Source organism: Balearica regulorum, chromosome 1, assembly GCF_011004875.1.
Source record: "Balearica regulorum gibbericeps isolate bBalReg1 chromosome 1, bBalReg1.pri, whole genome shotgun sequence".
NCBI lineage: Eukaryota > Metazoa > Chordata > Aves > Gruiformes > Gruidae > Balearica > Balearica regulorum.
Window position 1 is genome coordinate 215,701,012 of NC_046184.1, and position 17,964 is coordinate 215,718,975.

At 42.0% G+C, this 17,964-nt stretch overlaps 1 protein-coding gene across 2 annotated transcripts; it reads left to right on the top strand.

Annotated features, from left to right (window-relative positions):
- Positions 1 to 1,505: 1,505 nt before the first annotated feature.
- Positions 1,506 to 16,842, top strand: THAP12 (THAP domain containing 12). 2 transcript variants are annotated; one of them, XM_075742591.1, is made up of 6 exons: positions 1,740 to 1,813; positions 3,715 to 3,834; positions 10,897 to 11,017; positions 12,545 to 12,652; positions 13,660 to 13,696; positions 13,977 to 16,842. In XM_075742591.1, the coding sequence occupies exons 3-6, from the start codon at positions 11,003 to 11,005 to the stop codon at positions 15,923 to 15,925; spliced, it is 2,109 nt and encodes a 702-aa protein (XP_075598706.1). In that variant the 5' UTR covers positions 1,740 to 1,813; positions 3,715 to 3,834; positions 10,897 to 11,002; the 3' UTR covers positions 15,926 to 16,842. The 2 variants fall into 2 exon arrangements, with proteins under 2 accessions (XP_075598705.1, XP_075598706.1); XM_075742590.1 differs by lacking the exon at positions 3,715 to 3,834 and having other exon boundaries at positions 1,506 to 1,813.
- Positions 16,843 to 17,964: the final 1,122 nt, after the last annotated feature.

The window sequence follows — 17,964 nt, forward strand, 5'->3', positions numbered from 1 at the left end:
ACAGGCGCTTTTGTTTGGTGAATCAATTTGGAAGAGACAAGGCCCTTGAATCTTGGGCAGAAGATACCATTTTCTTATTATTTAAGGGTGAAGAAGTATTTTTTCCTACTGAAGCAGGTTTTAAGTGTTTTCAAATTCAGGCCAACATTATGCAATCCTGCTCCTAAACTATTCTGCAATTGAAAATGATCCTGCTCTCTTTTTTGTGCTCCCTTGTGTCAGCATGAGCATTTATGCAATCTGACAGCAAATCAGATGGCAGTTACCTGAATTAAATCTAACCTAAAGGTAGTATATTTTAAAAGGACACTCCTAAAGGAGTGTATTTTAAAAAAAGGGTACTTATCTGATTAACTCCCTTCTACAGTTGTATATGAACATTGGTGATCGCCCAGTAAAGTGAAAGCAGCCAGCTGCAGCTAAGCTTATCTTTAGCATTAACTTAAATGACTCCTCAAAACTGCTTAAAAGGAAATAAACTCAGCTAGATGCCCAAGTTAGAATTCTGGCAAAGAATTAACACCAAATAAATTGTTGCTATTGAAATGAGTTCAATGGAATATGCTTTGAGATTCCGAGTTTGAAGAGCACTTCATGGCCAGGCTTCCTCACGTAAGAGACAGCTTTTGTCCTACTCATACTAAACAAAAAAGCTTAAAAGTTTTGAAGCCAGCCAAAAGGAATCAGTAACTTTTTTTTTGTTTTTCTTTATGCACTTTTTTGAAAAGACACATACTTTAGCTAATGTTTGTATTTGGTTTATGCTTCCTAAAGCCCAACAGATTTCCAGGTCAGGATGCTTTTTACGCAACTTCAGATATATAAAAGATGTACCACAGCTGAATTCTTACACCACCGCACTATTACACCTGAAACAACTACCATTTGCCATCAGCATTTATACATTTCACAGCTCCTATACCTACTTCCTCAAACTACTAGCAGGCCACGTCTGGTGAACCAGTCTTTTTCTTCTCCCAACTATCCAGTTTTCTGTTTCCCGTTCCTTTCTTCTAAGCTTTGTTTCATTTTTACCTATGACAGACCTGGCAGAGTCTTCACACTCCCTGCTTGATTCCTTTATTGCTTAAAAGACTCGTCATTTCCCTCATTATCCATCCAGTCTGTGGAGCAACGACATCTTCCAGAAAAAGCAAAACAGAACTGACAAGAGGAAAAAGATTATGACCTCACTGCACATCCCCAGTTAATTTTTAAGGTAAATATAATCCACGTACCACACACATATATATATATATATACACACACACACTTTGCGCTCCACCCCGCAGACGACCCAGCAGGGGATGAGGCAGCCCCGTCCCCCGCGCCTCTGCGCATGCGCGCCCCCGCCGGCGTCCGTTCCCTATGCGCAGGCGCGCCGCTGGCCGCGCGCGCAGCAGGGTAGGGCGGAGCCCCGCCGCGGACGCATGCGCACGGCTCATCCGGGCTCCACCGGCGCGGCGCGGCGCATGGGCACTCTGCCTCGGGCGGCCGGGCGCGGGGCATTGTGGGAAGGAGGCGGCTCTTGTCCCGGCGGAGGGTGGCGGTGAATCCTCCCGGCCGCTCACAGCAGTGTAGAGCCGCTTCCCCCCCCCCCCCACCCACCCCCCTCCTCCCTCCCTCCCCCCCGTCCTCCTCCTCCACCCCACATACACACCCCCCCCCCTCCCCTCCCTCCGGCCCGCGGATTTAAAGGGGCAGCGGCGCCAAACCGGGGGACCATGCCGAACTTCTGTGCGGCTCCTAACTGCACCCGCAAGAGCACCCAGTCCGACCTGGCCTTCTTCCGCTTCCCCCGGGACCCGGTCAGGTGAGACCCCAGCCGGACACTGCCGGCGCCGCCTCAGGAAGGCAGCCCGCGCTGCAGAGGGGCGGGTTGGGAAGGGCGGGCGCTCGCCTCTCCCCTCAGGCCCCGCCGGCCCGCAGCCCTCCGCTCCGCCTGAGGAGACACCGCGGCGGGGAGGCGCCTTCTTCCCTCCCGTTTCCCCCCGCAACCCCTCTCCGCGTCTCCTCACCTAGGCGCGGGGGGTGGGGGGGCCGCCACGGGACGGGACGGGACGGGGAGGGGGGTGTACGGGGCCGGCGGCTCCCGGAGCTGCTGGCTCTCCTGGCGGAGGCCGCGCGCGCTGTGGCGCCAGGGGGGCGGGGCTCTGCGGGACCCTCCGGCCTGCGGCGGGGAGGCGGGCGAGCGGCTGCGCATGCGCCGGCGGGGCGGGACGGGACGGGGGGGGGGACGACACACACACCGGCGGGAGTGATGGTGACAGGCAGTGGTGCCGTTCCGGGGGGTGGCGGGTGTGAGGGAGGGACTGACTGACTGTGGGGTGAGTGGGGAGCTGAGGGGGGGACTGGCTGTGAGGGGAGTCGGGGGGCTGAGGGAGGCATTGCCTGGCTGTGAGGGGAGTTAGGGGACTGAGGGAATTGGGGGGCTGCCTGGCTGTGAGGGGAGTTAGGGGACTGAGGGAACTGGGGGGCTGCCTGGCTGTGAGGGGAGTTAGGGGACTGAGGGAATTGGGGGGCTGCCTGGCTGTGAGGGGAGTTAGTGGACTGAGGGAATTGGGGGGCTGCCTGGCTGTGAGGGGAGTTAGGGGACTGAGGGAATTGGGGGGCTGCCTGGCTGTGAGGGGAGTTAGTGGACTGAGGGAATTGGGGGGCTGCCTGGCTGTGAGGGGAATTGGGAGGCTGAGGGAGTGCGGGGCTGCCTGGCTTTGAGGGGTGTGAAGGAATGCCTGGCTATGAGGGGCTGCCTGGTTGTGAGGGATGTGTGAGGGGGTGCACATCTGTTCAGAGTGTGGGGCAGCGATGGAATGTATGGCTGTTAGAGGTGTAGGGGAGCAGGAGCAGGGGGATGAGGCAGGGGAGCTGATGCGTCGCAAGGAGCCTGCGCAGGGCCAGCACTGGTTCAGGTGGTGGAAGTCTGTCAGTCATACTGTGTGTACTGAGGTGATGTGGAGCTGGACGATGAGAGGGGTGTGTGTGACAAATAGGACACAGGTGTGACAGGCAGCTGTTGCGGTATTACAAGGATGATGGTGATGAAGCATCGTGAGCAACAGCAGAAGTGATGGGATATTTCAGTTCCCAATGGGTGAAAAGCGGAGGTGGTGCACTGGTAGAGCGTGTGAGAGGCCATGGGAAATACCACACAAAATCAATCATGCACTGAGATGTAGAAGCCCCCACATAGAAGCTTACCTTTAAATCTAGGTAAAGCTCTTAAAATTGTTTGACTTGCTTCTCACAATTTTGGAAGGTACATAGGCGCTAGAGCAATACCAGTTCTCTCTCTCCTAACAGTAGGTAATTAAGGCTGAAATTTTTGACAATTTTTACATGATACTCCCTTCCTTACTTCCTTGAAGCTGCTTGACCTGATTTTTGGAGAATTTCAAAACCTATGGGAATTGTGGGTACATAGTTTTTTCTTAAGAAAACAGTCCCCTGTAAGTGATTTCAAACAAAGATAAAAAAAGCTCCTATAGGTAGTAGCTGCTGCTTAAAGCTGTGTTTTCAGATATGTCGTCAAGCTCTCCTGGGTGAACGCAGTGCCTTGCGTTAAAGCTGGAATAACCAGACCTCTTTCTGATGCCCATACACTGCAGGGTTTTCTGGCACGATCCATATTACATATGTTTGTGCTTTTAATGAAAAAAGAATTAGAAATAGTGGATTGCCTACTCTTAACCTTTCATTTGTGTGATTCACTCCTAGTGTTGTCCCTTTCCGCCCTCCGTCCTGTGAGAGCCGCAGGTTCTTACACGGTCAAAGGAGTGACTGCAGTTTGTGAGGAATTGAAGAGATTTGGTGCTGTCTGAACTTCACTCTTAATTTGTAAGGAGACCGTGCTGTAAAATCTGAGTCAAGTCAAGTTATGCAAAATTCATCAATAGGTGACAGTTTACTGCATGAAGAAAATACCCCCTTCAGCTTATAATTTTTCTAGTTAAAGACATTTTGAATTAATGTTTTCCATGGTAGCAATACAGAGGTATATTAAAAAGTGTGCAGTTAATTAAATGATGCACTAATTTCTAAGATTTTTTTTTTTAAACTGTATTTCAGAATTAGAATACTACTACTTTTAACCACCCATTTGTGGAAGTTTAGAAATAAAAACCTTTTGAAATAAACAGTGTGTGTCAGCTACAGTGAGTTGGAACAATATAGATTTATGGATCTTTCTTTTGCAAACATTGAAGTGGATTGCAGAAATGGTTTTAGGATGCACATACTGGCTTATGTTTCCACAGTGTGTGAGTAAGCGTGCTTTCTGAGTGCATAATTACTTCATAATCCCCTTGAAGTAGTTCAGGCTGATACGATTAATAGAATAGTAGAAAATAGAGTTAAAATTGACCCTGAAGGGTGATCTGGACCTTTCTACCATCTGAAGGAAGGATAAACTATAACTAATCTGTTTCTCACATCTTTGTCGTACTCTTAAAAACATGCAGTGACAAATGTGACGCTCTCTTTAACTTTTCTACAAGTTCTCCCACCCCCTTTATATCCTACACCTTTCTCATTTAAACCTATGTTAAAATGTCCAAAGTAGATCATATATTCTAACAATAGCATTTAAAGATTGATAAATCGGTGCAAACTTCTGGCTTTGTAGGCTGGGGGATGTTAGTGGTTTATTCTCCTGTTCGGACTACAGCAGTTCTCTGCAGTTGTAAATCACAACGAGTTACTTGTACTGCTTGCTGTCATAGAAACCTCTTACCGTTATACGTCAAACTGGTCTGGCGAGCAAAGTACTTTATGCCAAAAATGTGTTGTTTGCACTTGGCAGCTTACAGTGAGAAAGTTTAGTATAACGGCATTAGAATACACCTTGAAAAATACAATTTTTAGAAAAATCATTGACAAGAAATACATAGTCCCAGGTAAATTGTCTCTACTACCTTACTACTTTCAGTTTTTCCACAATAACTGAATAATTGCCTTTACATTTTCCCAATTCAGTGCTAAGCCGTTCCAGTCTGATCTTTTGAGCATCAGCAAGTCGGTGAGAGCTAACCAGTTAGTTAAGACTAGCTTCATTTATTGTCGCTACCTGAGAAAACAAGAAGGGGTGCGCAGATTAGGCTTTGAAAAAGAATCGGCTGCGTTTAACAGATGGTATGTAGTCTTTTCATATCAAACATTAATGTAAATTACCCCAATAAGAATGGATATTTTATAGTTTATACAGTCTAGGCAGTGATCCCCACAGTAAGATCTGTCTATTTAACCCTCCTCTGTGTTTCTGACTGTTCACCGTGGTGGTTTGAGTTAAGGTGAGGTGTGAGTGTTAGAACAAAATACTTCTTAAGCAAAGAGATGCTATTCTGCTGCAGCTGACCAATACTGAGGTAACATGAATGGTTTACACTCTGTCCACACCTCCATAAAATGCCATTTCAGCTTCCATGAGATGTCAGCACATCCCTGAAAATGTAAAGTTTGCGACTGAAGAAAACCTTCATAAAAGCTAATGAGCAATACTTAAGCAGTGGTATAAGATACTGCATTGAAATGGCTTTTAATTTGTGCCAAATATTTTGCAACTAAATCACTTGTGTGACAGTGTACAGTGTGTGTTACTTGAATACTAAAAAACTGGAGAAAGTATTACATGCAATTCTATTATGAAAACTTTTTAATTGCTGCTTGGATAATACCATGCAGAGCTATGTTGGGGGATTTCATGGGTCTGACCTCTTTTTTTCTTTGCTCTTCCATTTCTCAAAGAGTATTCCTTTTGGAGCCAAACTCAAAGCAAGACTGAAGGGCCAAATTCAGACTCAGATGAAATTTGCATGTTTGTCCAGTCACAGAACCTCCACCATCCCCCTCCAGTAGCTACCTAAGAGAATGTCAGCGCTCCAGCCTTTCCCAGTAGAGCTTTCTAGATGTCTAGAGCTTTGGTTACCAATCTGCTGCTCCAGTGGGGTGTGGAGCTTGGCACCAGTGTCTGATCATAGAATCCCAGACTGATTCGAGTTGGAAAGGCCCTCACAGCCCACCTAGGTCCAACCCCCTGCCATGGGCAGGGACACCCTCCACTAGCCCAGGTTGCCCAAAGCCCCATCCAGCCTGGCCTTCAACATTGCCAGGGAGCCAGGGGCAGCCACAGCTTCTCGGGGCAACCTGTGCCAGGGCCTCAGCACCCTCACAGGGAAGGATTTCTGCCTCACATCTCATCTCCATCTCCCCTCCAGCAGCTTCAGGCCATTCCCCTTGGCCTGTCACTCCCTGCCCTTGGCACCAGCCCCTCTCCAGCTTTCCTGGAGCCCCTGTAGGGACTGGAAGGGGCTCTAAGGTCTCCCCGCAGCCTTCTCTTCTCCAGGCTGATCCAGCCCAACTCTCTCAGCCTGTCTCCAGAGCAGAGGTGCTCCAGCCCTCGCATCATCTCCGTGGCCTCCTCTGGACTCGCTCCAACAGCTCCATGTCCTTCTTGTCCTGGGGACCCCAGAGCTGGACGCAGCACTGCAGGTGGGGTCTCACGAGAGTGGCGTAGAGGGGCAGAATCCCCTCCCTCGATCTGCTGGTCACGCTGCTGGTGATGCAACCCAGGACGCGGTTGGCTTTCTGGGCTGCCAGTGCACACTGCCAGCTCATGTTGAGCTTCTCATCAACGAACACCCCCAAGTCCTCCTCAGGGCTGCTCTCCATCCATTCTCCATCCAGCCTGGAACTGTGCTTGGGATTGCCCCGGCCCATGTGCAGGACCTTGCACTTGGCCTTGTTGAACTTCATGTGGATCACACGGTCCCACCTCTCCAGCCTGTCCAGGTCCCTCTGGATGGCATCCCTTCCCTCCAGCATGTCGACCGCACCACACAGCTTGGTGTCATCGGCAAACTTGCTGAGGGTGCACTCGATCCCATTGTCCATGTCGTTGACAAAGACGTTAAACAGCGGCGGTCCTAGTACCAACCCCTGAGGAACACCACTCGTCACTGGTCTCTGCTTGGACATTGAGCCATTGACTGCAGCTCTTTGAGTGTGACCGTCTACTCAATTCCTTATCCACTGAGTGGTCCATCTGGATGTCATGCAGGACAGTGCCAAATGCTTTGCACAAGTCCAGGTAGATGACATCAGTTGCACTTCCTTTAGCCACCAGTGCTGTCACCCCATCATAGAAGGCCACCAAATTTGTCAGGCACGATTTGCCCTTAGTGAAGCCATGTTGGCTGTCACCCGTCACCTCCTTATTTTCCACATGCCTGAGCATAGTCTCCAGGAGGATCTGCTCCATGATTTTGTTGGGCTTGGAGGTGAGTTTATCTGCCCTATAGATCCCCAGGTCTTTCTTTTTTCCCTTGTTTAGAAATGGGGGTTATGTTTCCCCTTTTCCAGTCAGTAGGAACTTCACTGGTCTGCCACGACTTCGCAGATATGATGGAGAGTGGACTAGCAACTTCATCTGCCAGTTCCCTCAAGACCCTTGAATGCATCTCATCAGGTCCCATGGACTTGTGCACCTTCAGGTTCTTTAGATACTCTCGAACCTGATTTTCTCCTCCAGTGGGTGGTTCTTCATTCTCCCAGTCCCTGCCTTTGCCTTCTGCCACTTGGGTAGTGTGGCTAGAGCCCTTCCTGGTGAAGACTGAGGCAAAAAAGTCATTGAGTACTTGAGCCTTCTCCATATCTCAGGTAACCAGGTCTCCTGTTTCCTTCCAGAGAAGGCCCACATTTTCCCTCATCTTCCTTTTATCACTGACATACATAGAAGTTTTTCTTGTTGCTTTTCTTGATGTCCCTGGCCAGATTCAATTCTATCAGGGCTTTAGCTTTCCTAACCTGATCCCTGGCTGCTCAGACACTTTCTCTGTATTCCTCCCAGGCCACCTGCCCTTGCTTCCACCCTCTGTAGGCTTCCTTTTTGTGTTTGAGTTTGCCCAGGAGCTCCTTGTTCATCCATACAGGGCTCTTGGTGTTTTTGCCTGTTTTTACCCGAGTTCCTCTTTGTTGGGATGCATCGCTCCTGAGCTTGGAGGACGTGATCCCTGAATACTAACCGGCTGTCTTGGTCCCCTCTTCCCTCCAGGGCTTTGTTCCATGGTACTCTACCAAGCAGGTCCCTGAAGAGGCCAAAGTCTGCTCTCCTGAACTATAATCGGGATCCACAAACTGGGGCTCTGCATGCCAAGTGCTTCTTTCCGATTGTGTGCTCAGTGTTGACTTCAGCACAAAAGGCAGTGCCCACAGCTGCTTTTATGTAACTGTAGAAGAAGTTGGGAAGGGAGAGGAATATTGAGTGGTTTATTTAATCTTTTTGAGACTCATTTCCTGAGTAAGACCCCTCTGAAGAGCTCATGGTATCTTTTGCCATCACTCATTGATCTGGTCCCTGGCTGTTATTAGTATCTACTTAACTTGTTCTCTGGTTTGCACCAACATCGGATGTGAAGGGATTCAGGCTGATGTTTGTCTATTCTTCACAACCGTGTGCCGGTCGTAGATGCACCATCTCTGCCACTGATTTATCCCTGCTTGGATGCCAGGAGGTGATTCAGAGGGGTTACCCTAATGTGAGCAGCTCTGACTTTGCTCCCTGGCAGTCTTCCTCAGCTTCCCCGAGTCACTGAGAGAGGCAGGTAACGCCAGGTATCCTGGCTCTTGCTCTGGATGCCACTCTGGACTGAAACCCTCCTCCCTGACTGTAGGGAGGCTCGTCAACCTCTGTGACAGCCTGATGCGATCACTTTTAGTGGGTGACATAGTAATCAGCACCCACTCAGAAAGTATGCCAGCCAGATTCAATATAATCTGCATGCTAAAGGTCTCCTGTGTAAAAAGACTGTGTTTATACCATTTGGTTAAATCAAGAACCCTATTCTGTTCTCTTTTTGGAGTGATTGCAGTGTCCAGGCAAGAATATAAGATCTGTACCGTCAAAAGACTGAGCAAGAAATTATTTTTATTTTTCTTATGATTATTTTAAGTCATTATTAAGGATACTATGTCTAGATCTCCGAGAACAATATTAGAAATGATTCATGCTTTATGGCACTTGCTGTCACTGTTCATTTTTCATTCATTCAAAATATCAAAATAAGATGCACAAACAGTTCAGCCAGCAGAGATCGGAATCCAAGATTCCCCCTTTCATCTTCACAATTGCCCTTTATTGCACTCGGTTAAAGTAGAGGTGATGGTGAATCCACTTGGAGCTGTGGGTTGCCTCATTTGGGCTGCCCACGAAAACATCTGGCAAGACAGCCTTCATTCCTAAATTGTTAAATAATCACTAATTATTTTTCTCCCTCCTTGCTCCTATGAGAATAATTCCATGCTTGTAGTCAAAAATAATAAATTGCTTTCTCGTAACTTCTAGCTGTTTCTTGAGTACGGACTCATCTTCTTTTTAATTTAGGAATAAAAAAGATGATTTAAAGCCTTTTGTTTTTAAGTGGACGGAGTAATTTTTTTACTTTCATGAATTTCAGCAACGATTGGGTTGTGGTGAGATCTGCCCAACTTTGCCCTTCTGAAATAGTAGGGTCTCCACGTAACTTGAAACTTTGCCAACATTGCTGACATGTACCAATTAAAAAAAACCAAAACTCAACACAAAACAACACAATACTTTAAAATATTAATCCATGTTGAAAAATATGTAGAAAAGTGATGGATTGTAAAATAAAACAAGTCACTGAGACTGTAGTGAAGGTTCCTTCTCCTTTTTGCTATGGAATTATTGTGATATTACCTCAATAATTACCTTAATAATGTGGTTGTCTCTGGTGTTCTTGAGTTTGTCTGGGGAAGGATTTACCCTGTGAGGAATGGGAGCTTGTGTAACCACTCTGTAAAGTTAGAGTAATGAACAAATCATCAGTTGTGTTCATGTGAAGGTTTTAGTCACCTGTATTGTATGTTTTCAACTCTGTTTACTTATGTGCCATTGTAAATTAGTGGCTTTGTGATGCCATGAGGTGTAAGCAAGTGCATTAAAATAGTGCTGCTTCAGAGGATTGATTTTGCAGGAAGGAAATAACTTTTTCTTTTTTTTTTACCTTTAAATACAGAAATACCAGTAGCTGCTGGAGTCTTATTAATTTATACATATATTTTTACTGCACAAATACAATAGCAGATGAGTTTTACTGGAGTAGCTGTGCAGAATCAGTCTATGCATGTTGTTGCTCAAAAATTCATAGTAAGAAAGTGATTGCATAGTAAGAAAGTGATTTCCCCCCGTTGGGGGGAAATATAAGCCGACTAATGCATTTGCATCAATTGCTTCAAGTGGTTTACTCACTAGAGGAAACAGTATCTCACATAATTAAAAGGAGCCCTGTTGGTAGGGAAAATGTTTCTTTAGTTTTGTGTTTTATCTTGGAGAAGTAATCCAAAACAGAAGTAAATGTTGTAAAAAATATACATCTAACAAAAACTTCAGACGTGTGAGCGCTGTCTGTAGAATGATTGCTTTTTTATTTTTATATTTCACTTTTCACAAATCTACTCTAAACTCCCCAATGACCACAATAAAAAAGAAAAATGCTGTATTTTGGAGGGAGGCAGAGAAGGCTTCAAAAACTTAATGACTTCTGTCTACAGGCATATCTCTTTTAACTTTTCTTTTTAAGATTAAATTCTTCAGAATTAAATGGTCTGGTTTCATGAGCAACTGCGTTACAATCTGGTGTGTGTGTGACACAAAGGCAAGAATGTATAAATTAAGGGAAAAGATTCCTGAATTTGCTGGGGCGGTGTTAAGTGGTGAGCAAGAGGAGAACAATTTTTGAAAAGATTTGATGGTATGTTACAGCAGAAGGTGCACAGAACTTGCCTTAGCCTTGCATAAAGGGCAGGGCTCACTGCACTCCAATTTTGAGTATGGTTTTAAGTTGTTTTATCTTAAAACTGGCTAATTCTTTTGCTTACACGCAGATGTCAAAGATGGGTAGAGAACTGTCGAAGGGCAGATTTAGAAGATAAAACTCCAGATCAACTCAACAAGCATTACAGATTGTGCGCTAAACATTTTGAAACTTCTATGATATGTAGAAGTGTAAGTAAAGCCAAGCGGTTTTTTTATTGCATCTTGCAAAATGTCATCAGAATGCTGCATTTTAATCTTTGATCCCCTGGGTAAGTGGTCCCTGGGAAAATTAGTATCTTAATCTTAATTGAGATCATCGTCATGGTCCAGGGCACCACACAGACTCGCAGATGTTGGCACAAAGCACGAGGTGGAAATGAGCAGTTGGGGAAGAGAAAAGCAGAGCTACTCCCGTTGCTTTAATATATTTGGTCTTCACTGCAGTTCTTTCCCCATGCAAAGCAATGCTTATTTTGTTTATTGTCACTAGGTGTTACAACATGATATAAATTTATTTGGTGTAAGTATGTAAGTTTGCATACCTCTAATTATTTAAAATCCTTAATGTACTGCTACTGAAGTCCGTACATGGTGTGATTCCGTTGAATTACACTCTGTTGTTGCTGAGAGACTTAAACATTCTTTGCATCTGTCAAGCTTTTGGTTCCTGTTATATTTTATCCTGCTAAAATCATGGCACTGCTTCCTGTTAATGAAATAATAGCTTTCAATTCTTCTTGTTAACACGATAACACTGATTTTAACAGCTTACATAACAGTAGGAAACAGTGGCTTGGGGTTTTTGTATCAAGTTTTAATTTCCAGGCTGATTTTACATTGACAATAGGCAAAATCAGTCCTTTAGTTACAAAGGGTAATTAAAATACGCAGGTCAGACAGCTCCTGGTGGTATGACACATGACAGGGTCTCTGATTAGCCAGCATACCAGAAACAAACAAAGGAATATTGGAAGTAATTCTGAATGGTAAATAAAGCTTTATGAAACTCTGTTTGTTTAAAATGTATTTCAATCTAATGAAATAGGTATAAATGTCATCAGTTAAGATTTTGTAATTACTGAAAATCAGCCAGTTTAGACAATATAAGTTTTAAGTAGATTTTATATTTGGATATACTGTAAATATTTTTATTTGACTGCTAGAAATATTTACATGACCATCTAGAAGTCTTTTCTCCCTCCTGCTCATTTGACAGATAAATTGTCCTTCAATATGATCTTTCACGATCATGTTTTGTGGAATTCATAAGTCTACATAAAGAAGCAGTTGAACATTTTCACAATGAAAATGTTTATGTGATTGTTTCTAGAATTGTGAACAATGTTCACAAACAAAATGTTTCCTTTCTGATGCATAAATGTCTTTTTATCCAGAATGTTTATTTTTAAAAAAATCATAATATTGTGGTAAATTAAAATTATTGCATCTGGGGTCTTTGATGTGAAGATAATGAGGAGGAAAAAGTATTTGTGGTTTGGGTTGGGGTTTTATTTAGTATCTCTCTTGTCATTTTCAGTGTTCTATTGACATCTCTGAAATGTGAATTGCATAGCATAGCTTTCTGTTTGTTTTGAAAAATCAGAAAATGAAAATACTTTTAAAAAAATTTTAAAACATCTGAAATTCTGGGGGTTTTTTGTGTACATGCAGTGAGAATTTCCCAAGGAACTCCCTAATCTAGATGTTTTCTTATAGAGCCCTTACAGAACGGTTTTACGGGATAATGCTGTGCCAACTATATTTGACCTTACCAGTCACTTGAATAATCCTCACAGCAGACATAGGAAAAGGATAAAAGAGCTGGTAAGTTTTTCATTTACGAATTTTTTTTTTTTTTAAATATTAAAACAATAAAGGCAAATACGTTCACATGGAACTTTTATAGAAAAGTGTCAATATTTAGCACTTGAGTGTTTGCATTTTCTGCACTACCTATTCTAGTATCTTTTTGTTGATGATAAGTTAAATGCCCAAATATTATGCGGATATAAATTTTATCTACTAAGGTAAATTTAATGAAATAATCTGGAAAATGACATGCGTTATCTAGAGCTGAATCTGTCTTTCAAAGAAAGTGCATAGCTTCCTCTTGCTTGTTATTGCAGTGCTAACTGAATACAGCTTATGCATGATACCCTGAAATTCTTGCTATGTATTTATTGTGCTCTTCAGTTCACCCATTTAACTTTTGAAGCCTGCACCAATTCAGACATGTTTGGTTTATCTTACTGTTCTGAAAAGATGATCCATGTATAAAAACAAGAGCAAGAAATTTTCTGTGGAATTGTGTCTTGTTGATACCTCTTGTGTAATTTATACAAAAGGTGTCTCTAGGTCTCTGCGATTATCAGTATAGTGACAATTCAACTCCTAAACTTTGCTCATATGTTGGAAAATTGCAATTTTGAAATATTCTTCATGCATTTGAGTCTGTTTATTGACTGAAAATAGTTAGACACAGTTCTGTCTACTGACAGTGCATGTTCATATTGAAATAGAATTCTTTAAATGAATCTATTTACTAATAATTATAAAATACAAATTGAACAAACTCCTAATTTAAGTATGAGAATGTTAGCAGTAGTAGCAGACTATTCTCATGTAGATATGTGAGGTGGCAGTAATAAACTACCTGAAGAAACCTCCTAGAAACCTCCTTCTCTTGGACCTTCTAGCACTTTTTTGGTAAATATTAACACTCTTAATAGTCTCATCCACAGTATTTGTATCTGATCTTGATGTGTTTTAATATTTTAAGGTCATGTGCTAGACATGATCATCAATATATGTTCTTTTTTTTTTTTTTAAAGAGCGAAGATGAAATAAGAACGCTGAAGCAACAAAAGAGTAAGTGGGCAAAATAACTGAATTCATAAAAACTTTGTTTACTAAGGCTGACAAGGTAATGCAGGACACATAACTGTAAGTTTATATATATCAGGAGGATAATTGAGTTGCTGCTTGGTTCAAACAGCCAGTGTAAACTCTGAAATGCTTGTTCACTTTTAAACTGGAAACATTCTTCTCTGGACTGCAGTAACTTAAAGGTAATGGGGATAGTAAAGGAAAGCAAATGTGATGTTTTATTCATGTTATCTTGACACTCACAGTATTTTACATTTTGTAGTTGATGAAGCTTTTGAACGGGAGCAGGCAACTCAAGAACTGAACGAAAGCAATGAACAAAATACCATCTCAGAGGAAGGAGGGGAAGAACAAGAGGAAGAAACTGTCCCCTTAACACTGGAAGAAAGAGAAAACAAAGATTACCTTAAATCTTTGTTTGAAATTTTGATCCTAATGGGTAAACAAAATATCCCTTTGGATGGCCATAATGTTGATGAGCTTCCAGAAGGTATTTTTACTTCAGATAACTTTCAGGCTCTACTGGAATACAGAATAAATGCTGGAGATGAAGTTCTGAGGAAACGATTTGAGATGACTGCAGTCAATCTTGAGTATTGTTCAAAAACTCAGCAGAAACAAATGCTTGAGATCTGTGAAAGCTGTGTTAGAGAAGAGACACTGAGGGAAGTCAGAGACTCGCACTTCTTTTCTATTGTCACTGATGAAGTAGTAGACATAGCAGGAGAGGAACATTTGCCAGTATTGGTGAGATTTGTTGATGAATCTCATAATCTGAGAGAAGAATTCATAGGGTTTTTACCGTATGAGGCTGACCCTGAAATTTTAGCTGTTAAGTTCCACACAACTATTACTGAAAAGTGGGGTCTAAACATGGAGTACTGTCGAGGTCAAGCCTACATCGTCTCCAGTGGGTTTGCTTCTAAAATGAAAGTTGTGGCTACAAGACTCTTGGAAAAGTATCCACAAGCTGTGTATACACTGTGTTCCTCTTGTGCCTTAAATGTTTGGTTGGCAAAATCCGTTCCTGTTGTTGGTGTTTCCATTGCATTAGGAACAATTGAAGAAGTTTGCTGTCTCTTTAATCAGTCTCCGCAATTACTAGTAGAACTGGACAACACAATTTCTGTTCTTTTTCAGAACAATGAGGAGAAGGGTAATGAGCTGAAGGAGATCTGCCGTTCTCAGTGGACTGGCAGACATGATGCTTTTGAGGTTTTAGTGGACCTCATGCAAGCGTTGGTACTGTGCTTGGATGCAGTAAGCAGTGACTCATCCATCAGGTGGAACAATTTCATTGCTGGTCGAGCATTTGTACTTTCAAGTGCATTAACAGATTTTGACTTCATTGTCACTATTGTAATTCTGAAAAATGTTCTATCTTTTACAAGGGCGTTTGGAAAAAATCTCCAAGGACAGACATCAGATGTATTCTTTGCTGCTAGCAGCTTAACAGCAGTGTTGCATTCTCTGAATGAAGTGATGGAGAATATTGAAGTTTACCATGAATTTTGGTTTGAGGAAGCAACAAATTTGGCTACAAAACTGGATGTACAAATTAAACTCCCAGGAAAATTTCGCAGGGCACAACAGGGGAACTTGGACTCTGAGGTAACGTCAGAAAATTACTACAAAGAAATCCTTAGTGTCCCCACAGTGGAGCATATTATTCAAGAATTAAAAGATATATTCTCAGAACAACATTTAAAAGCTCTTAAGTGTTTATCGTTGGTGCCCTCAGTCATGGGGCAGCTCAAATTCAATACGTCCGAGGAGCATCACGCTGACATGTACAAAAATGACTTGCCTAATCCAGACACGCTTTCTGCTGAGCTTCATTGTTGGAGAATCAAGTGGAAGCACAGAGGAAAAGATATTGAACTTCCAGCTACTATTTATGAAGCACTTCACTTGCCTGACATAAAGTTTTTCCCTAATGTTTATGCTTTGCTTAAAGTCTTGTGCATACTTCCAGTGATGAAGGTGGAAAATGAAAAATATGAAATAGGACGAAAGCGCTTGAAGGCGTACCTGAAAAACACCTTGACAGAGCAAAGGTCAAGCAACCTAGCTTTGCTGAACATAAACTTTGATATAAAACATGACTTAGATTTAATGGTGGACACCTACATTAAACTCTATCCAGATAAAGTGGAGTTTCAAGAAGACTTTATTCCCTCAAACAACTCTGAAGTAACAGAAGATGCTTAATTTTTTTAAGCTCTAAGCAATCTGTTGAAACAGCTTTTTCTTAGCTAAGTTTCAACACTGAGAAAAAAAACTGTGAAGTCTAAAAAAATGACTGCAATTATATTTCCATTTTAGGTCTTGGACTGAAGAAGCTGTGGTCAGTGACCCAAATTATGTTTTGTTAGTCTGCATTAAATGTGTTACACAAACAAAACCGAGCCTGAAAATAAGTCCATGCTCTTGGCAGAGGTGCTTTCTACATCTGATTGACTTAACTAGGTGCTCATTTACTTTATTGCATCTTGGAAAAAGTACATTGTGATTGTAGATCTGATGGGGCTGTTACATATTTGCTCATGAATTAGGAAAAGAAAAAAAAAATCTTAAAAAGAGTATCATTTCAGTTCTGTTACTTAGGATTTTATTCTTTTTGAAAACTTTAAAAAAAGTCTTTGTATATTTAATTGGCATTTTGGAGAGTGGATTCAGCTATTGCACGATCCTCGTGCTGTGGACTGTTGTCAGTGTAAAGTGAATGTAGTGGTATAAAGGTACGTTTACGGTTTCATTGGAAGAGTCAACCTCTTTAATCTCTCAATGACTGTTTACATTCCTTTGTGTGAGACACAAAACTTTTTTTTTTTTTTCTTTGGGCTTTTAACAGGCATGGCAGGAATACAGAAATTCCTAAAAGACACTAAAAACTTAACATTTATTCCACAAGCATTTACATCTGTTCATTCTATCCTGACTCCGACACAAACCCATGTATCTTATTATCTGTTTATTTGCAAACTCACCCAGGAGAGATTAAAATAAGAGTTTGTTGTTTGTCTAGAAGTAAGATTGAAAATATTGCTGTTATTTTTGGCAAGAATAAAACATTTTTGTACAGTTTATTGCAATTTAAAATAAAATGTGAATTGCTTTTTACATAATATTGAATTTCTAAGTAAAGCTGTGCCTCTGACAATGTGTATTCTTTTGTAAGGTACCTTTTAGTTTTGGCATTTTTTTCTCTGTTGTTTTTGCAATTCTAGAGTGTGGCATTGTCTTAAGACACAGGAGACTTTGTGTAATAACACTTCTGTATGTTCTGCTGAAGGTTTTTTAAAGTATTCTGAGATAGCACAAAATACAGTGCTTTTAATTATGGAAGTTCTGTCTAACTGAAACAGGTAGAAATAGATTAAATTTGAAATGGTTGAAAAGTTAAGTTTTGCAGCTATCCTGATGCATGCCAATTTTACAACTTATTTACAGTCATCCTTTTATGTACTTTCCAGTTGCCGTGGGAAAGGCCCCCAGCAACATAAAACTGAGTGATTGTAGAGACTATGGCAAATACAGTTCTTAATGTTTTAATGCAGTCAAACAATAAGAATAAACGTGAAAAAAAACCCAACCAACTTTTCTAAGTAAGCTTAGATATTACAGTGGCTATCTTAAGAACATCTTAAGAAATGCTTTCAGGAGCTTTTATTTGCATTAGAGTAGTAAAAATTACTCTTAAAAAGTATTATCGTTTCTTTCTACTGCTATTTGTATATGCTTTCTGGCATGCTTTCATCTTAATACAATTGTTGCCTCGATCAGTAAAAAGTGTTTTAGCTAATAGCTTGCTCTGTTCCTCTGAATATATGAAAATAGTCCAAATTTATGTTAATGCTATAAAAAAGGGCATTTTTTTAATTAGAAGTCTTATGGAAAATTGTCTTTTATAAAGAAGATCTCAATTACAATTTTAATAAAATAAATAATAATAAAAAATCTTTCCCATCCAGGGAATGTCTGTGGGTTCCCCTGGTAAAGACAGCAATGCAAGGCGGTCGTGACCTCTGCGATTGTGAGCCCCATATCAATAAAGTCAGGTTGGATGAGCCCAGGTTTACAGACATCATCAGAGAAGGAAAATTGATACCCAGTGCCATATAATTGGCCAAAAAAGCTGAAGACTGCTTTCTGACTGTGTAAATGAGATCCTTTTTGACCAATGTACTGAGACAAATTGAAGAAGGGGAATGCGGTAAAACACTCCTTTAGCTACTGAAGTGTCCTCT

Coding starts and splice junctions, on each gene's coding strand:
- THAP12 (XM_075742590.1), top strand. CDS start 1,725: ATGCCGAACTTCTGTGCGGCTCCTAACTGCACCCGCAAGAGCACCCAG. Junction 1,814..10,896: donor TTCCCCCGGGACCCGGTCAG/GTGAGACCCCAG, acceptor GCTTACACGCAG/ATGTCAAAGATGGGTAGAGA. Junction 11,018..12,544: donor CTTCTATGATATGTAGAAGT/GTAAGTAAAGCC, acceptor GTTTTCTTATAG/AGCCCTTACAGAACGGTTTT.